Raw genomic sequence first — 19,800 nt, 5'->3', positions numbered from 1 at the left:
TTCACCCTGCCTTCAAAAAATCCCCTTTCTCCAAAAACCCCCTTCTTCCAGTTAACTTGACTAAAGTTCAGGCCCAAGCCAAAAAATACAGGCCTACCTGAGCCAACCAAAGTTTAGGCCTAGTAAATTTTTCTACAACACAGGGTAGGCCCATTACTCTCAAATGAGTGGGGAAAGGCAATAACAGAAAATGTGGAAATGGCAGAAGTGCTAAGTGACTTTTTTGTTTCAGTTTTCACCAAAAAGTTTAGCAGAGATTGGACATCTAACATAGGATTAAAATTCTAAATGATTTGGACAAACTGGAGAAATGTTCTGGAGTAAATAGGATGTAATTCAGTAAGGACAAATGCAGAGTACTTTACTTAGAAAGGAATAATCTGTTGCACATATACAAAATGGGAAATGACTGCCCAAGGAGGAGTACTGTGGAAAGGTATCTGGGGGTCATAGTGGATCACAAGCTAAATATGAGTCAACACTGTTGCCAAAAAAGCAAACATCGTTCTGGGATGTCTTAGCAGGAGTGTTGTAAGCAAGACAGAAGAAGTAATTCCATTCTACTTCACACTGATTGGGCCTCAGTGGGAGTATTGTGTCCAGTTCTGGGTGGCACATTTCAGGAAAGATGTGGACAAATTGGAGAGTCCAGAGAAGAGCAACAAAAATGATTAAAGGTCTAGAAAACATGACCTATGAGGGAAGATTGGAGGAAAAAAAAAGGGGATTGTTTAGTTTGGAGAAGAGAAGACTGAGAAGGCACATGGTAACAGTTTTCAAGTACATAAAAAGGTTGTTACAAGGAAGAGGGAGAAAAATTGTTTTAGTTAACCTCTGAGGGTTGGACAAGAAGCAATGGGCTTAAATTGCAGTGAGGGCGGTTTAGGTTGGACATTAGAAAAAACTTCTGTCAGGGTAGTTAAGCATTGGAACAAATTGCCTAGGGAGGTTGTGGAATGTCCATCTTTGGTGATTAAGTGCAAGTTAGACAAACACATACTAGGGATGGTCTAGATAATACTTCGGCCTGCCATTAGTGCAGGGGACTGGATTAGATGACCTCTCGAGGTCCCTTCCAGTGCTACAATTCTATGATCCAACTCCTCTTGAATTTCAATAAGAGAGAGGTGCCTAAGTCCCTAGGCTTCACTGAAATCTGAACAGTTATTGTCAGATCAACAGCATCATCCATGAGGCTTAGTACTCATTACTTATTCTTTACAATGGAAACCCTACACAATCATGTTACAAGACAATATAACAAGGAGCAGTTTACAAAATTGAGACGTTTTGACAGCTCCCACTAGAATAATGACTCAGAAAATAATAGTAATAATATTTAGAACTTTCATAGTGCTTTTTATCAATGGATTGCAAAGTGTTTTTCAAAGGTGGATAAGTATGATTATTACCATTTTACAGATGGGGAAACTGAGGCAATGAAGTTATGTGAATTGCCTACGGTTATGTAGTGAGTCAGTGACAATTCTTGGAACAGAACTCATGTCTCCTGATTCTCAGTCAGGTGCCCTAACTGAATCTATTAATCTATCTAATTTCTTACACGGCACCCATATGAAGCATCAGACGTACTGCAAGGTTACCGCTAAAACAGATGAAAAATTCCATAAACTCACCACACTGTAGCATTTTACTGACCGTCAAAGAATTAGCCCATAGGAATAAAGAGCAATAGTGTTTGAAATTGCAACACATTGTGGAATCTACAATATATTGGGACCACTCTCGCCACCATTTCGGGAAGGTTACTGATAAACATGTTGATGAATATTAATAACTAATATAAATTTACAATGGTCTCCTGAGTACTGTTGTTTTCATGAGCTCTTATTTCTTATGCATCTTTCCTTCCTTGACTGCACGTTTCCTGTAAAATAGAAATACTGAAACGGGGAAAAAAAGAGGAAACATTGACTCTTGCTGTGTTTTGAATTTCACTGCCATCTACCTGTTACTTCACTACACAAACACCAGTGACAGCAAAATGCAAGCTAGGTTATCAGTAAATTTTGAGCAGGTTTTAAATGTGCGAATTATGATTGACTTACTCATGGTATCAGTGTCATACAGCAGTACTTGGACAATATGCCAAGCACTTAAATGCACAGCAGAATTCAGAGGGCATTTGTTTAGTTTCCCTGAGATAAATTCACTTGCAATCTTGATAAAAGATTTTTCCTTAAAAACAAAACCAAAAATTACAAAAGCTGTCTTGGATGTTTAAAAGAATTGCTGTGAAAGAACATAGGAAAGCCTATTGGATTTCATAAGGATGGTTCTCAAAGGTCTGAGGGTATAAACAGTCTATGAGAAATGGAGACGGGGGCTGGAATAAAGCAAAAATATGTAGATTTGTTTAAGGATTGCATGAAAAGATAGAAGACAATGATGATGATGATTTGTACTTTTCATCTTTAGATTTCAAAGCACTTTACAAAAGTGGGTAGCATACCAGTATTCTGTAAATTGGGAGACTAAGGCACCAAGATGTTGAGTTTCCCAAGGTCACACAGCAACTCAGTGGCAGAACTGTGAATTAAAGCTAAACCTCCACCATGCTAGCTTGGTGTTTTAGCAAGTAGGCAGTGCTACCTCCGGTAGTAGCCAATAGTAACTTTCAGGTAATTTATCTGGCACTACCTGAGCTCACAAAGGCCTTCTCCATTGGTACTGTGGAACTGTTTGGCAAGGTAGAACTAAATCTTTTCTGGATCTTAGACTCTGTACTGTAGAAGCCATTATGAGTTCCTGTTTCAAGGTCAGAGTTTCGATTTTTTTTTCTCTGAGGCACAATGTAGCGTAAGAAATTGACTGTATCAATTCATACCATCTAAAACCCAGGTCAGTTTGTTGTCAATAAAGCAGAATTTTATTGAAGAGAGAGAAAATCACAATATAAAAAGTAAATATTGCTCAATTTTAGGCCTCTATTGCTAAAATATAGATATTGGGATGATAAACTGGAGTTTTAAATACTGATCCTACTGGGTTTTGTGGCTCAGAGATTGTTTGGTGTCACAGAAAAGCAGTTTCACAAACCCTAGGGTGGACTTTTTGTTAGCAAACTTTACTTCTTGTTTATTGAAAATGTTTTTGTTTCTCTCCATTGCTCACCTTCACCATATATCTAAGTATTCCGTATATTTTAGGATTAGAATGAGTTTATAAAAAAATAAATCAATCTTGCTTTGAGATACAACTAACTGACCCAAATAGATGGTCAAGAAAAACAAATACTAGAAAGTATCAAACGGTCTATTTGTAAATAAGAAGTCTTATGGAATTGGTTGTATCAGCCATTTTAGAGTAATCACTGAATTGTTTCTACACAAGAAAATATGGGTAAGTATTGAGACTTAGGAAGAAATTAAGATTTTTTTTTTCATTTGTGGTGTTGATAAGAAGAGGAGGAATGGTTAAAAAAACAACAAAAACCTTTGAACTATACTAATCAGCAGATCCAGAGTATATATATGTCTCTGGATCTTAAGAGAATTAGCTAACAAACACACTGAACCACTATCAATTAGTTTTGATAAGTCATTGACAACAGGGAAGGCAGTGGGTAATTGGAATAAAAAAGCAAATTTGATCTCAATAGTATAAAATGGGGAAAAAAAACAATCTTTGTAGTTACTGTCTGGTAAATTCTGGCTTTGGCTTCTATTAAAATAATGGAACCAAATATTAAAAGAAATTATCTGGGAGCAGAAAGGAAGAGAACCATGAAAAGTAATGATGATTACTTCATAAAGTAATTAACTTTATTTGAATGATTTACAAAGTTAAGTGCTGAAATGTTATATTAAAGTAATCTCTCCGGGGCCAAACTGTGCATGATGCCTTGGTGAATAGGAAGTAAGGTGCCTCCCTCATTCTCTGGTATCCTTCTACATCAACTTGGGCACATTGTGGTCTTTTTACTCAGGCTATGTCTTCACTGCATGCTAACCATGGGTATGCAATTGCAGGTTAGTCAATGAGCAGTTGCCTAACCCACTACAGTGCAAACACATTGTTGATATCTGCATGCTGCTGTCACGCCCCATGTCTGCAAGGGCACTATATGTAACTGTGAGAAGCAGTAAAGCTATCTGGGCATGGATCTCATGATTCATAGTGTCAAAGCTCATTGTGCCACTCTATACTTAGTCACAGGGTGTTCTGGGGAGACTTGTCTGCCCACTCAGGGAGTTGCGGGAGGAAATGGTATAGGGCGGAAAATTCATTTCCTGGCAGAACGCAGGCTGGTGTGATGTGCTGTTATGGGCTGAAGACACGGATCCTGCTCACACTAATAAATGTAACTGACAGATGCTGGTTTTTATGGGGGCAATGTTTTGTTGGCGTGCCTCTGCAGGAAATGCTGTCAAGAAACCATGGTGGGTGTTTCAGAGGCGACCTCCATCATAAAGAAGACAGAGGCAGTGGTTTGTATTTACAAGCAGAAGCTCAAGAGCAACAACAGAATGGGATCATGTGGACATGGAGGCATGGACTGAGCTGATGCTATTTTTCATGGTAGTCCATCCCCCCACCCCCCCACACACACACCTCCTGTACGCAGACTGGATCAAAACCACAAGTACAGAGTGGTGGGACTTCACTGTGGTGGAAACATGGGATGACCAGCCATGGGCCCAGAATTTTCCAGAGAAAGCCACATTCCTGGAGCTTATGAGGAGTGTGACCCAGACTTTGAGTGATAGAACACCCAGATAAGAGAGGCAATAATTGTCCAGAAGTGTGTTGCTATCACCTTGTGGAAATTGTCAGTTTGGGGTTGGCAAATCCAATGGCTGGCACAGCGTACAAGGAGGATTACGAGGAAATTAATGCTGTGCTGGCTCTAGAGGTTGTGAAAATTGAAAATATCTCTGAAATAATTGCTGGGTTTGCACTCATGGAGTTCCTGAGCTGTTTTGGTACTATTGATACCGGCCACATACATATCCTGTGCTTGCCATCTGAAGCAAGCAAGGACATTACTATTCCATTGTTATGCAGGCCCTTGTGGATTACTGTGGCATATTCATGAATACCTACACTGGATGCACAGGTAGGGTGCATGATTCTAGGGTGTTCCAAAGGTCTGGCCTGTTTCAGCATGGACAAGCTTATAAATCATTCCCCTCGAATAACACAGTCAGCAGTAGGGTGTCTGTACCAACTGTGATTTTAGGTGACCCAGCCTCCTCTCTGCAGCCCTGGGTGATGAAGGTTTATCAGTACCTGAACCAACCAGACAAGAGACAGCTTAAATACATGTTGAGCTGGTGCAGGATGATGGTGGAATGTGCTTTTGGCCAACTGAAATCAACATGGCACCATTAAAACTCATTTGGACTGTAGTGTGTTTAATGCCATACATGTGATTGGGTATGTTGTGTGCTTCATAATATATGTAAGTATAAGCGGGAATACTTTGGAATGGAATGGGTTGCCGATAATTCTTTGGGGTCTGTTTACAGACAACCACAAATGCACTTACTAATGGGGTAGGTTCTGTTACAGAAAAGTCTGTAGGTGATGCCTTGTGCAATTGCATTCTTGAGCTACACTTTAATACACCGAGGCTGATTAATGTGGTTGTACGGCACATTGTGCTCTTGTCTTGTATTGAAATGTAGTGTTTATACATGAATTAAATAAAAAAAATTCCTTTCTTTTTGCATTTATTGAAGTTGATTGATAAAAATGTGGGAAGACCAGCTACGCTAACATGATTACAAATGAATGCAAATATAAGACAACATAAAACCTTGTCACAAATAAGGAAATTGCACATCATTGGGGTATCTGTTCTCTTTCCCTGAATTGGAGCAGGTGTAGAGTGCAGTGAATATTCTGTTGGTGTGAGGTTCCGTGGCTCATTAGCTTCCTTCCCCATGGAATTGTTGTCCACAGCTTGTCGAATGTGGTAACATTTGGGTGAATCCATGGAGCTGGCCATTGGTGGCATGGAGGTTTGGGCAGGATGACTCATAAGTCCCAATAGTCTCTTAAACATGACCCTCTGATATGCCATGTCTCACTCCTTCAGCACCCAGTCATGGCAGAGATAACCTGCCAGTGGCTTCCCCTCCTTCCTTTGCTTTTTAACTAAACGTATGTCCTCCTTATGGCACTTTTCTGATTATCTAGAACAGTTTTTATGCCCCTCCATGAGCAGGCTCCTTCATAAGCAGGTCTCTCTTTTTTTTTTTTAACCTCAAATTTTGAAGTTTTTCACTAATACTTAGGGCCAAGAACTGATCCCAGTGGGACCCCACACGAAAGAAACTCACTCGATGTTTTATATGGCCCTCCTGGTGAATGTCATTGGCACAAATGGTGTCTACTTCTGGTACAGAGCCAGCTCTGCACCATCTCCACAGAAGCCTCATGGCACAGGGAGTCAGGTTGAGTCAGGGATAGGAGGATAAATGGCTGGGACATACCTTAAAGGTTGAGCTAACAGACTTCAAAAAAGCACAAAATCTTACATTTAAAATAAATTAAAATGCTCTTGGATTGAGCACCCTCACATGGACTGAAGATTAATGGAGACCATAAAGAAAGGGTGATGATAAACATCAGTATGTCAAGTTGGGGACAGGAATAACTAGTGCTTGCTTTAGTGGTAAGTGTAACCCTTGCTTGAAATAACACCTTAACTGTGATCTGAAGGAAAAGAGAATTATCTACCTAGTTAAACATCAAGGATGGGGAAATATTGTTTATTTATGATGTCTCGAGGAAATATAAATAGACTTAGAATTGTCAAGCTGAGGAAAGGAAAATTTAGCTGAAATAATCTCAAATAGTGAGATTTATTAGACTGAAGAATACTGTAGTCACCCAAGGGAAATGGTGGAAGTCCTATTGCTTTGAATAATTTAGAAATATACTAGATAAATCAGTCAAAGAATAAATTATTATCCAGAACAATCCTGCAGTAAAAGGAGAATGAACTAGGTGATTTCATAGGCCTTTTCCATGGCTAATTTCTGAAATTCTAAGATAAAATAGAATTCGGGCCCTGATCTTGCAATGGATAACACACGTGGGTGCAGAAGTCTGCCCATGTGTTTATCACTAGCAGGATTGGAACCTAAGAATGAAACTAAATCAGACATAAGTGAGGAAATGAAAACGTAAGATAGTTTATGCATACCCTTGTGCATAAATATTGCACATGTCCCACAGCAGTATGTGAATTTGAGTAACAGATGTGCTGTCATAAATCTGAATGTCATTGGCTCAGATTATAACTTGGTTTAATATGAATTACCTATTGGATGTACATTTACATTGAGCTAATGAGATTTTCAGGGAAGCAATGTGTAAATTGGATTTAAGGGAAATAAAGGTTCGGAATAATGGAATGCAATAGAGTACATTACAATAAAATAGACACTAGAGTTTGAATTTCCTCTTAAAGATTCTTAAATAGCCTTGGGTTATCTGTGTTCAATAGACTCTTCTATTAAAAAATAATGGTACAAATACCCTAGATTCTTCAGAAAACTCTGTAACATGTAATGTTACTATGAGAAGAATTCATTTTCTAAAACAGCCTGAATGCTTTGGGAATTTGACATTGTGATGATGTGTTAACAAGGAATATGGAGCAGGGGAGGGGAGGCACTGTATGAGAACAGATGGTGCTTACTTGTAATTTAAAATTCATTGTAATGCGTCTCTCAGGCAGTTTTGTCAATATGTATGACGATTAAACCAAACTAAATGCAAATTGATACCAAAGATTCTGTGGAATTTCTGTGTGCATACTGTACATGTAGACATTGTCACTGCAGCATTTGTTTTAACGGTGTAGCATGCAGCTACATAGGCTTCAAGAGCAACTTATCTGGCTCTCCCATGTTTGTTTTACAGTAGACTCTGCTATAGATCAGAAAAATAATAGATACCTTTCATAGTCTATTTACTAATGAGCATCTGGTCCGGTAAAAGCGCCAAACAAGCCCCTAAAACATAGTTGTTCTCTTCAATATTAATGAAACTGATTCTGTATATGATTGAAATTTCATTTTTAACAATTGCACTGCTTTAGTACCTAGCAATTTACAAGTGGATTGTTTTCCTTAATGATGAGCAGGAGGTTGATGCACTAATATCACCAGTGCTGTACTAACCTGCTGCATTATCTTAGTGTTGCATCCAGGGCTGGCTCTAGGTTTTTTGCTGCCCCCCCCCGCCTCCCCTCTCCAAAAAAAACCTCAGAGTGCAACTGCCAAAGCAAAAAAAATCCTCCAAGAGTGCAACTGCCGCCCCTGGAATTGTGCCGCCCCAAGCATGTGCTTGGTTTGCTGGTGCCTAGAGCTGGCCCTGGTTGTATCTCCCATTTAACATGTTTTTGTAGTATACCAGTACACCATTAAAGATTCAAAAACCTCACCTTAATCATATAAATGTGCTGCATATGTCTTATCTATATTACTATTCACTGTCTATGTGGGGCTTTTTGGAGGGTTAGTAAGGAGACATAGGCTGCAATGTATTCAGTGTACAGATGACACCCAGCTCTGTCTTCAACACATCTGACCCAACTGGAGCAATAGAATTAATTACCCGGTGCCTAGAATGAGCTTGAGAACTAGCTGGCAGTGACTCAGATAAGACTGAGAGGATGTTCGGCTGAGAGAAGTAGCCAGAATAGTTGGGGGAAATTTGTATCAGCAGACCTTGTTAGGGGAATGCGACTGCCATTTGTGAAACAGGTGTGCATTTTGGAGGTGCTGTGTTATATCCTGAGCTACTCCTGGATGCCCAGGTAGCAGCTGTGGCAAAGAGTGATATTTTTTCCCTATCTGAGTCTGGCAAGACAAATGTGATCTTTTCCCCTCCGTACAAACCTTCCCACAATTATCCATGCCTTTGTCACCTTGAAATTAGCCTGCTGTAATGTGGGCCTACATTTGGGGGACATTCAGAAGCCGAAGGTAGTGTAGAGCAGTGCTTCTCAAAGCCGGTACGCCGCTTGTTCAGGGAAAGCCCCTGGTGGTCCGGGCCGGTTTGTTTACCTGCCATGTCCACAGGTTCGTCCGATCGAGGCTCCCACTTGCCTCGGTTAGCCGCTCCAGGCCAATGGGGGCTGCGGGAAGCGGTGTGGGCCGAGGGATGTGCTGGACGCCCTTCCTGCAGCCCCCATTGGCCTGGAGCGGCAAACCGCGGCCAGTGGGAGCTGCAATCGGCCGAACCTGCAGACGCAGCAGGTAAACAGCCCGGCCCGCCAGGGGCTTTCCCTGAACAAATGGCGGACCAGCTTTGAGAAGCACTGGTGTAGAGTACCACAGTTTGATTATTAAGTAGAATTGCACACTGACAACACATTAAACTACTGCTGCATTGTCAACATTGGTATTCAGTTTGTTCATTTTAACCGATAAAGCCCTAAGTGATTTGGCATCTGGTTACCCACTCTTGAGGTCAGCAGAAATGCTTGAGCCAGAGCTCCTTCAGTGCATATGAGAGGTACTTATTGGCTCTGTGCAGTGTCCTTGGGTTTTAGAACTTGCTCTCCTTCCTGGTCCGCCAGAGCCCAGATTTGTTAACCTTCTGATTATGTGGCAAAGCCTGTTCTTCCCCCCCCCCCCCCTTCTCTGAGACTGTTGTGGAAAGGGTATATTTATGGGCAGTCCTTTGCTTATGCGATGATTTTAATTTATGGGATGGAGCCTATAGTTACATTTTAGAAATCTGAAGAAATAATATATATAGCTGACACACTCTATATGTGTTACAGAAAGATACATATAAAATTGCTTTTTATCAAAAAGCGACGTGTGACAAATGGCTAAACTTACACAAAACTTTTAGGTATCTACAAACCTGGAGGTGTTTTGAAGGCCCTCGGGTAAGTTCGTTATTATGCTACCTGCTGTTGACGGATTATTTAGCTTAGACTTTTATCTGAATAAACCATCCCGAGGGATTGTCTTTCTATTTCAGTTAATGAGTTGACTTTCTTTGCTGCTTAATATATCTGTGACATCCCAGCAGCTTTTTTAGTTTACCCCTGGCTGTGAGACAGAAACTAAAAGAGGCCCTGTTATCATATTGGAGGTGTTAGTTAAAAAGTATCCCATAATACCAATGAAAATACCTTGTAATTTAAAGTTTTTGATGGATTTTAAAAAGTGTATAAATAGTATAAAAGTTGCCTTTGCTGATGGTGGGGAAAATGGATTCCTAGTACAGGATTTTGGTAGCACACTGATTAAGGGCATGAATAAAAGAAGAAAAAATAACTAAATCCTGTTTCCCAAGTGTTTTTCTTTTTAATATAAACTTCTTACCGTGTTATTAACCTTCTCTGGTTGTATTTGTGTGCTGTAATAATATTTGCCATCTAATGTTACCACAATAGCGCATGTGTTCTTTTTCTTTCTCATCCTCGCCAACACACACTACATGCGGCTAAAGAGGAGAACTTGGAGTCTGGTTCTGACATCACTTTAGGCTGAAAGTAGGTTTGTGTCATCTGACATACTTGTGTAAGAAAGACAAGGTGAGTGAGGAGATATATTTTATTGGACTAAATTCTGTTGGAGAAAGAGACAAACTTTTGAGCTACACAAAGCTCTTCTTCAGGTCTGGTGAAGTACTCAGAGTGTCACAGCTAACTAAAGGTGGAACAGATTGTTTAGCATAAGTCTCTTACACATATTCTAAGAAACCATTCAATGTGAAGTGGACTGTTAATGCCCGTGAAGGTAAGTATAGTGATCTGTGAGTGGGTTTCTTGTCCATAAGGTTCTATTGTTGAAGCTGATCATAGTGTTTGGGAAGTTAATGCTGGAGTGGAAATGTTCTACAGAGAATTTGATGGGTGGGGTGGTGGTTGAAGTTGTGGTGGAAATCTGTGAGGGAATTTAGGTCATCTGTCCAAAGGATGAGAATATCGTCAACATATCACAGGTATATCATTGGTTTTGTGGTACATTTGTCCGGAAATTCTTCTTCATGTGGGCCAATGAAGAAGTTGGCATGTTGGGGACCCATCCTAGTACTTATACTTGTTCCCATGGTTTGGAGAAAATGTTTGTTGCTGAATGTAAAATTGTTATGGGTGAGGATGAAATGGATGAGTTTGGGGTGGAGATCTGAGTGTTGTCCATTATCTTGTAGATATTTGACCAGGCAGCGATGCCGTCATTTTGAGAGATGTTTGTGTATAGGGAAGTGACATACATGGTGGCAAAGATGGTGTTCTGAGGGAGGTGGTTAATGTTGTGGAGCTCTGGAGGAAGTTGGTTGTATCCTGGAGGAAACTGTCCCTTTGTGCAAGGAGTGGTTGGAGGATGTTTTTTTATGGGTCCTGATATTTCTTCAGTGAGAGTGCTGTGGCCAAAACATGATTGGTCTGCCTGGGTTCCCTTGTTTCTGTATCTTGGGAAACATGTTGATGGTCCCTGGGGTGGGTTCCTGGGGGATGAATTTGTAGAGGTTCTCTTGGAGTTGTTTGAGAGAGGATCATATCCTTAAATTCCTGGGTGAATTGTGTTTTGGGGTATTATCTGAATTCTTCATAATTGGTGGTGATGTAGGGTTGTCAGTTGGCCTCATTGACTAAGTTATCGTGGTTGAGGGCTATGATGGCACCCCCTTTGTCTACTGATTTGATTGCTATCTGGTGGTTGGATTTCAGGGACTGTATAGCTGTCCTCTCATTGGTAGAGAGATTGTGGTGGATCTGATATTTAGTAAGGATTTCACAGTCAATTTTTTTTCCTGAAGCAATCAGCATAATGATCCCACTGTGGGATGTCCAGGCAGATGATTCTTTTTTCTTATAACTGTTGGTGGGGATGTCCTAGTTGTGGGTAGTGTTCCCTGTTCTTGGAACCAGCCAAGAAATAACCACAAACAGAGGGTGAACTAGAACAGCATTGAGGGTTGATTTATTGCTTCCCTTATTTGCACAATTATACTCAGACACACAACACATTCATGCTGGCAAGCTGCAGGCGCGGATGTTGGTTTCGATTTTGCAAATGGCTGAGGCTGGCCAGGTGACAGCTGCCCAGAGATTGGCCGTGGGGTGTCGAGAGTCCCCGAAGTCCCTTTGGATCCGCAGGAGGGCTCTACTGCTTCTGGTCTGGTCCCGAGTTTAGTGTGCTGTAACATTTCCTTGTTGGTAACTGTCCTGGCCGCCCGTCTCAAAATGTATACCTTTACCAAGATAATACCATGGTTCCATAAAAGGTGATATTTGCTTCTTTGCTTTGCCATTGGCTGTTACTCACACTATCTCACTCATTCCTTACATTAATTGAATACATTTTCATAAGCATGAATACAATTGGTAATATAGAGTAATACAGCTTTAAGCAATAATCTAACATCATTGGGAAGCTTCCGCTGCTTGTGGCTTTGTAACAGCATAACAGGAAACTGTGCAGACTGCACTCGAAAGAGCAAATGGGGGTGGGGGCGGCTCATCTGTCTACAGGTAGTATCGTCATTGTTGTGAAAGAATTCTTGTTGTGGAATAATTCTTCTAGTTCTCCATGTGTTAGTTTGGTATCAGGTTCTATGGTGGGTCAGAAGGTCAGTCCATTGGAGATAACACAGCTACGGTTAGAGGTAGACTTGATAAATTGATGTTGAGATGTTGTATAGCGTCCGTGTGGTGGGTCTTGGTGCCATGGTTTCTCTCAGAGGTGGTGTTCTGTGGGTTGTGGAGTTGTTGTAGTTGTAACCCACTAGCCCTCCTTTTTTGTCGTCTGACCGCAGAGGTGTTAATGGGCCACCTCACCTCACCTTGAATGATCTCATAGAATGTGTTAACTATTTATGCAAAACAAGCTGTGACACTCTGAGTTCCTTCCCCAGACCTGAAGAAGAGCTCTGTGCAGCTCAAAAGGTTGTCTCTTTCACCAAAAGAAGCTGGTCCAATAAAAGATATTCCGTCTTGTCTCCCTAATATCCTGGGACCAATGCGTCTACAACACTGCACACATGCTTGTGTAACTAATTTGTAGCCAAGTACATATGAACCAAATGCAAATACTGGTGGCACTGTCAGCTTCTGCTAATGCTAATGGTGCTGTTATACACATCTACTGTGCCTTTCAGTGGATGATCTTAAAGGGATGTTCAAACATTGCATAGTCTTCAAAACATTCCCGGGAGGAAATGTGTATAATACTTACCTATCTTAGAGGCAGGTAAATTGAATAACAATGAAGTCAATGAAGTTAGATGTCTTCCCAGCAGTTGCAGGGTGAGCTAATGGGGCGGGTCTGAATGGTTACATTTACACAGTGATAAATATGCGGCTACCCTGGGCTCATGGGGCTTAGGCTCTGGGGCTGAAAAATTGCTGTGTAGACATTCAGGCTCAGGCTGCAGACTGGGCACTGGGACCCTGCAAGAGTGGAGGGACTCCAGCCTGAGCCCGAACATCTATACAGCAATTTTTATCCCCACAGCCCAAGCCCCACGAGCCAGAGTCAGCTGACCTGGGCCAGCTGCGACCGTGCCATGGGTCTTTTATCCTGTGTAGATGTACCCAATGCCTACATTCTTTTTCTCCAGTTCTACAGAATAAACTGCTTTATGACCTAGAGTAGTCATAAAGCTAGTACTGCAGGAAGCAAACCCAACTTCATTTTTTTAATGAGTTGTTGAGTCTGTGGGCTCTTTGTGGATGTAATTCTTTTTCATATTGTTGCAGCAGGCCTGTCTTTACATTTGACTGAGCGTGGGGACTTTTGTTAATAATGGTACTATTACTTTGTTGTGAAAAGACAACAAATGCGTATTAGACATAGATTAGGAATTCTATGCCAGTACTAATCTAGCGATGGAGTGGATTTGACAAATGGAATACCTAGCTAAATTGGTTATGCTTTATTTTTAACTACTGCATACTCCTTGTATTATAAATGTGGAAAGATGCCCAGATCTGAAGAAGAGCTCTGTGTAAGCTTGACAGCTTGTCTTTCACCAACAGAAGTTGGTCCAGTAAAAGAGATTACTTCACCAACCCTCTTCCTGGAATGTGGAAATAGTGAGTCTTAGCGTTAACTGTATTTACCCAAAGGTGCAGGAAATAGGTTGCGGGGGGTGCTGCAACACCCCCAGATCTTGTGCCCGGCATCCTGGCCTCTGGCCCTGTGCCCCTGCCGCTCAGGGTCCCAGCTGCCAGCTCCACAGCTGGCCTGGGGTATTGCTCACCCACTGGCTCTGGGGACTCCGCTGCCAGTCCCACGATCCTGCTCGGCCGCCGGCCCTGCGCCTGGGGTCCCACCTGGCTGCTGGCCCCAGGGTCCAGGCCGCGAGGCCTGGGGTCCATGCGGCTGGCCCCAGCTACTGGCCCCATGCCTGAGACTCTGCACCCGCCCCTAGCTGTGGCCCCAGCCTCCGCCGCCTTACCCCTGTCCGCATCCCTCCCTTCTGGAGCCACAGTCCTGCTCCCAGCCTCAGGTCTAGGGGGCAGTGAGGGCTGCAGATGCGGGTAAGAGGGGTGCAGCTCAGCACTCCCACTCCAAAAACTGTTCCAGCACCACTGTATTTGCCTCATTTCTGTCAAAATAATCTTTTGCCTAGTTACTGAGAAGGGTAAAAAAAATCTGATGGTGAGTTTGGGGAGAGGAACGGAGAATGATATAGATGGTACCTGATGACATAAGTGTGCTGCTGGTTGGCAAGCATGGTAGTTATAAAAGAAATTAAAATAATAAAAATAAAACACCCGCTTGCTACATATGCATAGCCCTTTGTGTGCGTTTGGAATGGTAGCCCTTAAGAACTCACCAATTGCCTTAAATGACAAAGTATTTCCATTTAGATAACCTCAGTGATTGCATTTTTCAAGTACAGTCTTTAGTATCATAAGAACAGAGATGTATCAAGGAATACTTGAGTGGCCTGATCATTTTGTCGTAGGCCATGTCCACATGGTGACAATCTGGAAGGTTAATGCAAATCAACTAAAGGTATGAAGTTATGTGCGTAAATCCAAGTGTAGTAAACTCCAGTGTGGATGTTGTCATTCAGGATTAAACTGGCCTTGGTTTGCTGTAGCTTAATCTTCCCTAAACTATGGTGAACTATGACCACTTTACTACTGAGTGAGACCACCTACACAGTGTTTAATGTGCTTTAGTTTATGGATATTAAACACTTTTAGTTAATTAACCTTAATTTTCCTGAGTTCTCCTCATAAAGACATGCCCTTAGATCAGGAGTCTCACACACGTGGCTCGCGGGCTGCATGTGGCCCGCGGAGTTATTTCCTGCAGCCCACCAAGCTCCAATCACCCTCCCCTGAGCACGCTGTGTGCCCACTCCTCCACCTTCCTACAAGTGCTTCCTGCCGCCAAACAGCTGTTTGGACTTTCCAGGAGGGAGGGGGGAGAAAGGAGGACGCAGTGCGCTCAGGGGAGGAGGCAGGGAAGAGGTGGTACTGGGGCAGGGATTTGGGGAAGGGATTGGAATAGGGGTGGGGAAGGGTGGGGGGTGGGAAGAAGCGGGGCCAGGTGGGGACTCGTGGAAGGGGTGGAGTGAGGTTTTTTGCAGGCACAAATCAACACAGCTTTCCATCACAACACAAATTTGCTCACCCTCACTCATACTTACCATAAACTTGAGTGGCTAAGTGGCAAGTCCTTTGCTAGTAAGCATATATTGGGCTACTGTGACAACGCAATAAAAGTCAGTAGAAAAATCACTGTAAGATGCTATACAATTTAAGGATGTAGAAAAAAGATATATGAGAAACAGTACGTGACCCTGTAGTTAAAAGATTGCATGATAACATATAGTATCAAAGTGGCAGAGAAAAAGTTGTGTGTGCAACCCTGATTTTGGCACGTGTGCTTAACTGTGCAGTCTTAACATTCTCTTAGAGTAGTTTTTTGTATGGAATGTGGTACAATTTGCAAGCGACACGGAGACTGGCTTCGTCTCAGGATATCAAACCTAATACTGATGCTCTGGTTGATGCAAAATGCTGCCAGCTAAGTGGCCAAAAATGAAATGACTGTCAAAATTAGCACTGACTTTTCACATTACAGTTTTAAAAAAGTTAATACATTGACTTTTAATAGCATACTATATTACTCTTCCTTTTTTTCATTTTTGACTATACTTTTGTATCGTTGTATGAAAAGGTTTCAGTGATGCGGCCCTCGGACCAATGTACGAGTCCTCATGTGGCCCTCGTGGTGAATTGAGTTTGAGATCCCTGTCTTAAATGAAACTGGAAGGTTTTTCTGGGCCATCACTGTAGGATCATGCCACCAGTGCAGTCTAACTGCAGACCACACCACATGCTAATATAACAGTGAATTGGGAGCGAGATTTATTTGGCAAAGACAGGATCATAGTGAAAAATTGAACTCTGTCAGTTTGAATTGTGTGGATTCATGCTTGAATTGGGCCTTGAATTTGGCTTTCTGATCTACATCTAATGTATACTTTTTGTCATTACACAGTAAAGAAAAAAGGGGAGGGGTTAAAGAATTGGAAATCTTCCTTCTTTTCCCTCTTGTTCTCTTCACTTACACTGTCACCTCTTGCTTTTCTTCTTCCTCTTGAATATTTCAGAAATTTTTAAATGCTTGAAATTTGTCCTTCTGACGCATATTGTCTCTACGAGCTGAATATCACCACTTCCAACACCTACAGCCTGAGCTTACTAGTATGCCTATGTTTGTAGGGAATATATCTTAGTTTAGATTAGGTTGGAGTTTACATTGTGTCTTTTGAATCCGAATCCGAAGAATTGCATATGTGCACATTGTGACCAGTTGTGTTGGGGAGTTTGTGTGTATTTGGGTTTTGTGATTATAATGTTGCTTTAAGTTGTGAATTCCTTAATTTATATTGCTTGTGTTGACATGAAATGAATGGAGGCAGTCTTAAGTGTATGTTAATGACACTTTTCTGTGTGATTTATTAAATAAGGTCTCAATAGTTGCATCTTGGTCTAAAAGCCCCGAACAGGAAAAAGATAAATGCCTTACTTAGAGAGCAATACTTCAGTCATCAAAGCATTTTAGCTAAAAATTGCCTTCAGAGTTTACTGTGTTGCTCATTCACTGAAGTGCAGAGGGAATTCTTTTGTGCCTGCCAAAATGATAGTCTTTGGGTTCTTTAAATTTTATACTTCATATCTTAAATACAAGTAGTTTTTAAAAAAAATCTAAGATGAAATTACTGGAATTCTTGACATATGAGGTCCTTTATTTTTTTTCTGTTCCAGTCAGTGACACCAGAATCCTTTCCCACACTTTTAGAATCAATAGATTCATTTGCCTGTCTAACCTACAAACAACTGGATTGGTGGGAGCATTGTGCACTTTACTCCTGATTTCTGATCTATGAGCAGTTTAACAAAAGGTATACTCTGTGTCTGTTTTGTTTTTTATAGTCAGTCAAAAACTACACCAAATGTCATGTGAGAAATGAACAGATCTGTAATAAATTGACCAGCTGTAAAAGTTGCTCACTAAACCTGAACTGCCAGTGGGATCAACGGCAGCAAGAATGCCAGGCTTTACCAGGTAAAAGCTTTGAAATTTGAAATCTGCTTTTTAATTGTTTTGAGAGCTGGGTGAATCTCCCAAATTAATTTCCATGAATATTTACTCAACTAGAAAAAATGACTTTGTCTTGCTTGTGCTCACTGCCCTTTAAGATCTCTTTTTTAAGGATAATCTAGTGACTGAGTTCACTGGCAGAAATGTTCATGATAACAGTTCATTTTAAGATGCTAATATAAAACATTCCCAGAAAGCAAATTTTGACTTTTTAAAACCCAAATATTCTTACTGTGAAAAAGATTAGATACACCATGCACCATCAGGGAATATAAACAATACAAATGTGATTTGTGTGTCTAATCAAAGCTAACAAAAAACCCTTGCCTTTGATACCAGATTCTTGTAACAAACTGCTTCTAAACAATCTACCGAACAAGTTATTTGCTCAGTGAATAATTTTAAATAATAAGTTTTAGACAACCATAAAGTGCATGTAAACAATCTTTGAAGATGCTAGTTTAAAAGAATACATTAACTGCTATCAATTAGTTGCTCATCTTTTAACAATAATGTGCATGTGACTAGTGCTAAACATATATTAATGATAAGATTAAAAACATATCTTTCTCTAAAATTTTAAAATATCAGAAATGTTTTTACTAACTTTTAGTATTGTCTCTCTAGCCACCATACTGGTATAGGGTGATTATTATTTTAAGATTATAGAAAGGACAAAAGAAAGAAGACACACTTTTGCGATCTTTTGGTTCTAATAAATTTGTCTTCATATTTCTAAAAATAGATTTAGATAAACTCTAATCAACTCATTTTTCTGAGACAACTATTGCCATGGCACCAAAATGTCAAACCTGTATATATTATTTGTGTAGTATAGCCTTGAATGCTTATTTACATTTAAGTCTTTATAAATATCAGAAAGATTATACTAGCGATGCTATTAGACTGTAACTCAGAATATAACTTACTGCAACACTATATATGTTGTATTTTTTTCTTGTTAGTTGGCACTCTTACTACATTGACATTCAAAGTAATATAAAACTTGATTTTCTAGGTTGTTTAATAATATTACATTTATAAATTATGATGAAACTGAGTAATGGTATATACTAGACCGTGACTTGAAAAAAACAACAAACCTTCTAGATGTGTGTTTGCATGCTTTTCTGCTTATACATTTGTATCTTAATGTGATTTCTGTACTAGCTCATCTGTGTGGGGAAGGATGGAGTCACATTGGCGATGCCTGCCTCCGCATAAATTCAAGTCGTGAAAGCTATGACAATGCCAAACTATACTGCTACAATTTGAGTGGGAATCTTGCCTCATTAACAACCTCAAAAGAAGTGGAATTTGTTCTGGATGAAATACAGAAGTATACAGTCCAGGTAACTTGACTTCAGAGTGCTGGTTTATTTTGACCTTTAAACCCTAATTGTGGCTACAACTTTTTCTCTCTCTCCAAATTTTACAAAGGTTCCTGAGTTAAAGTTAATTAGATTTAGAAGAGAGGGAGCTGCCAGCAGATGATTTTGTGGGAAGAGGGCCGATTCTGATCTGTTGGGGTTTATACATGCTGCAAGGTCTCTCTTTGTGTGTGTGTGTGTGTGTGTGTGTGTGGCCACTTGGGGCAGGAAATGGAATGAAGGAGGGAAGGATTTTGTGTTAATTTGTTAATTGCTGTACAATGCCATTAGGTGTTGGAATGAGTTATCATTTTCTGTGTGGTCAGCTGTGGATTTTAGCTGTTCAATCTAACAGTTGATTGTTTTGTTGAAAGGCCCACTTATATCATGGATGGCTAATTTAGGGAGAACAGGGGTTTTAAAAAGCCAGCTTGGAAGGGACCAGTGGAGCTAGTGAGCAGGAGCAGCAAAAGGGGGAGTTTTGCGTGAGACGTTAGAGAAGGAGCATGAGAGTCAGATGCACCTAATAAACATTCTCTAAACTTAGACCAACAACCCCCCAAAGGAAAATTAAAAAATGAACACAAAGAACAAACAAACAAAAACCCTGCAAGAGCAACAAAAAAAATGCAGGCAGAAGTTCAACAACGTGTGCGTTTGGTGCAAGAAACTCATGGCCCTCAGAGACAGAGTATGGTCTCTTGACACCAGAATGGCTGTATTGGAAGAGCTAAAGGAGACAGAGAGTTACATAGACGAGACTTTCTGGAACATAACAGAGCAGTCCTAACCCCAGTCTTGACAGCCTCTGTGCTGTTGAGGAGGATGAAAGTCTTTGGGAAGGAGAACATCAG

At 40.8% G+C, this 19,800-nt stretch overlaps 1 protein-coding gene across 9 annotated transcripts in view; it reads left to right on the top strand.

Annotated features, from left to right (window-relative positions):
* ATRNL1 (attractin like 1) overlaps positions 1–19,800 on the top strand; it is a 991,165-nt gene that overhangs the window by 255,584 nt on the left and 715,781 nt on the right. For 8 of the 9 annotated variants that reach the window (XR_008445623.1, XM_054034053.1, XM_054034052.1 and 5 more), the window contains 2 exons: positions 17,408–17,540; positions 18,747–18,928. Coding sequence is in view for 8 of the 9 variants with exons in the window: in XM_054034053.1 (XP_053890028.1) it covers positions 17,408–17,540; positions 18,747–18,928 (315 nt within the window). In the remaining variant the exon portion in view is untranslated. Of the gene's footprint in view, positions 1–4,381; positions 5,597–17,407; positions 17,541–18,746; positions 18,929–19,800 lie in introns of those variants that run through there. The other variant, XM_054034058.1, reaches the window with a different exon arrangement.

Source organism: Malaclemys terrapin, chromosome 7 (genome assembly GCF_027887155.1).
Source record: "Malaclemys terrapin pileata isolate rMalTer1 chromosome 7, rMalTer1.hap1, whole genome shotgun sequence".
NCBI lineage: Eukaryota > Metazoa > Chordata > Testudines > Emydidae > Malaclemys > Malaclemys terrapin.
The sequence above is the reverse complement of the archived record's forward strand: the minus strand, read 5'-3'. Positions and strand labels throughout refer to the sequence as shown.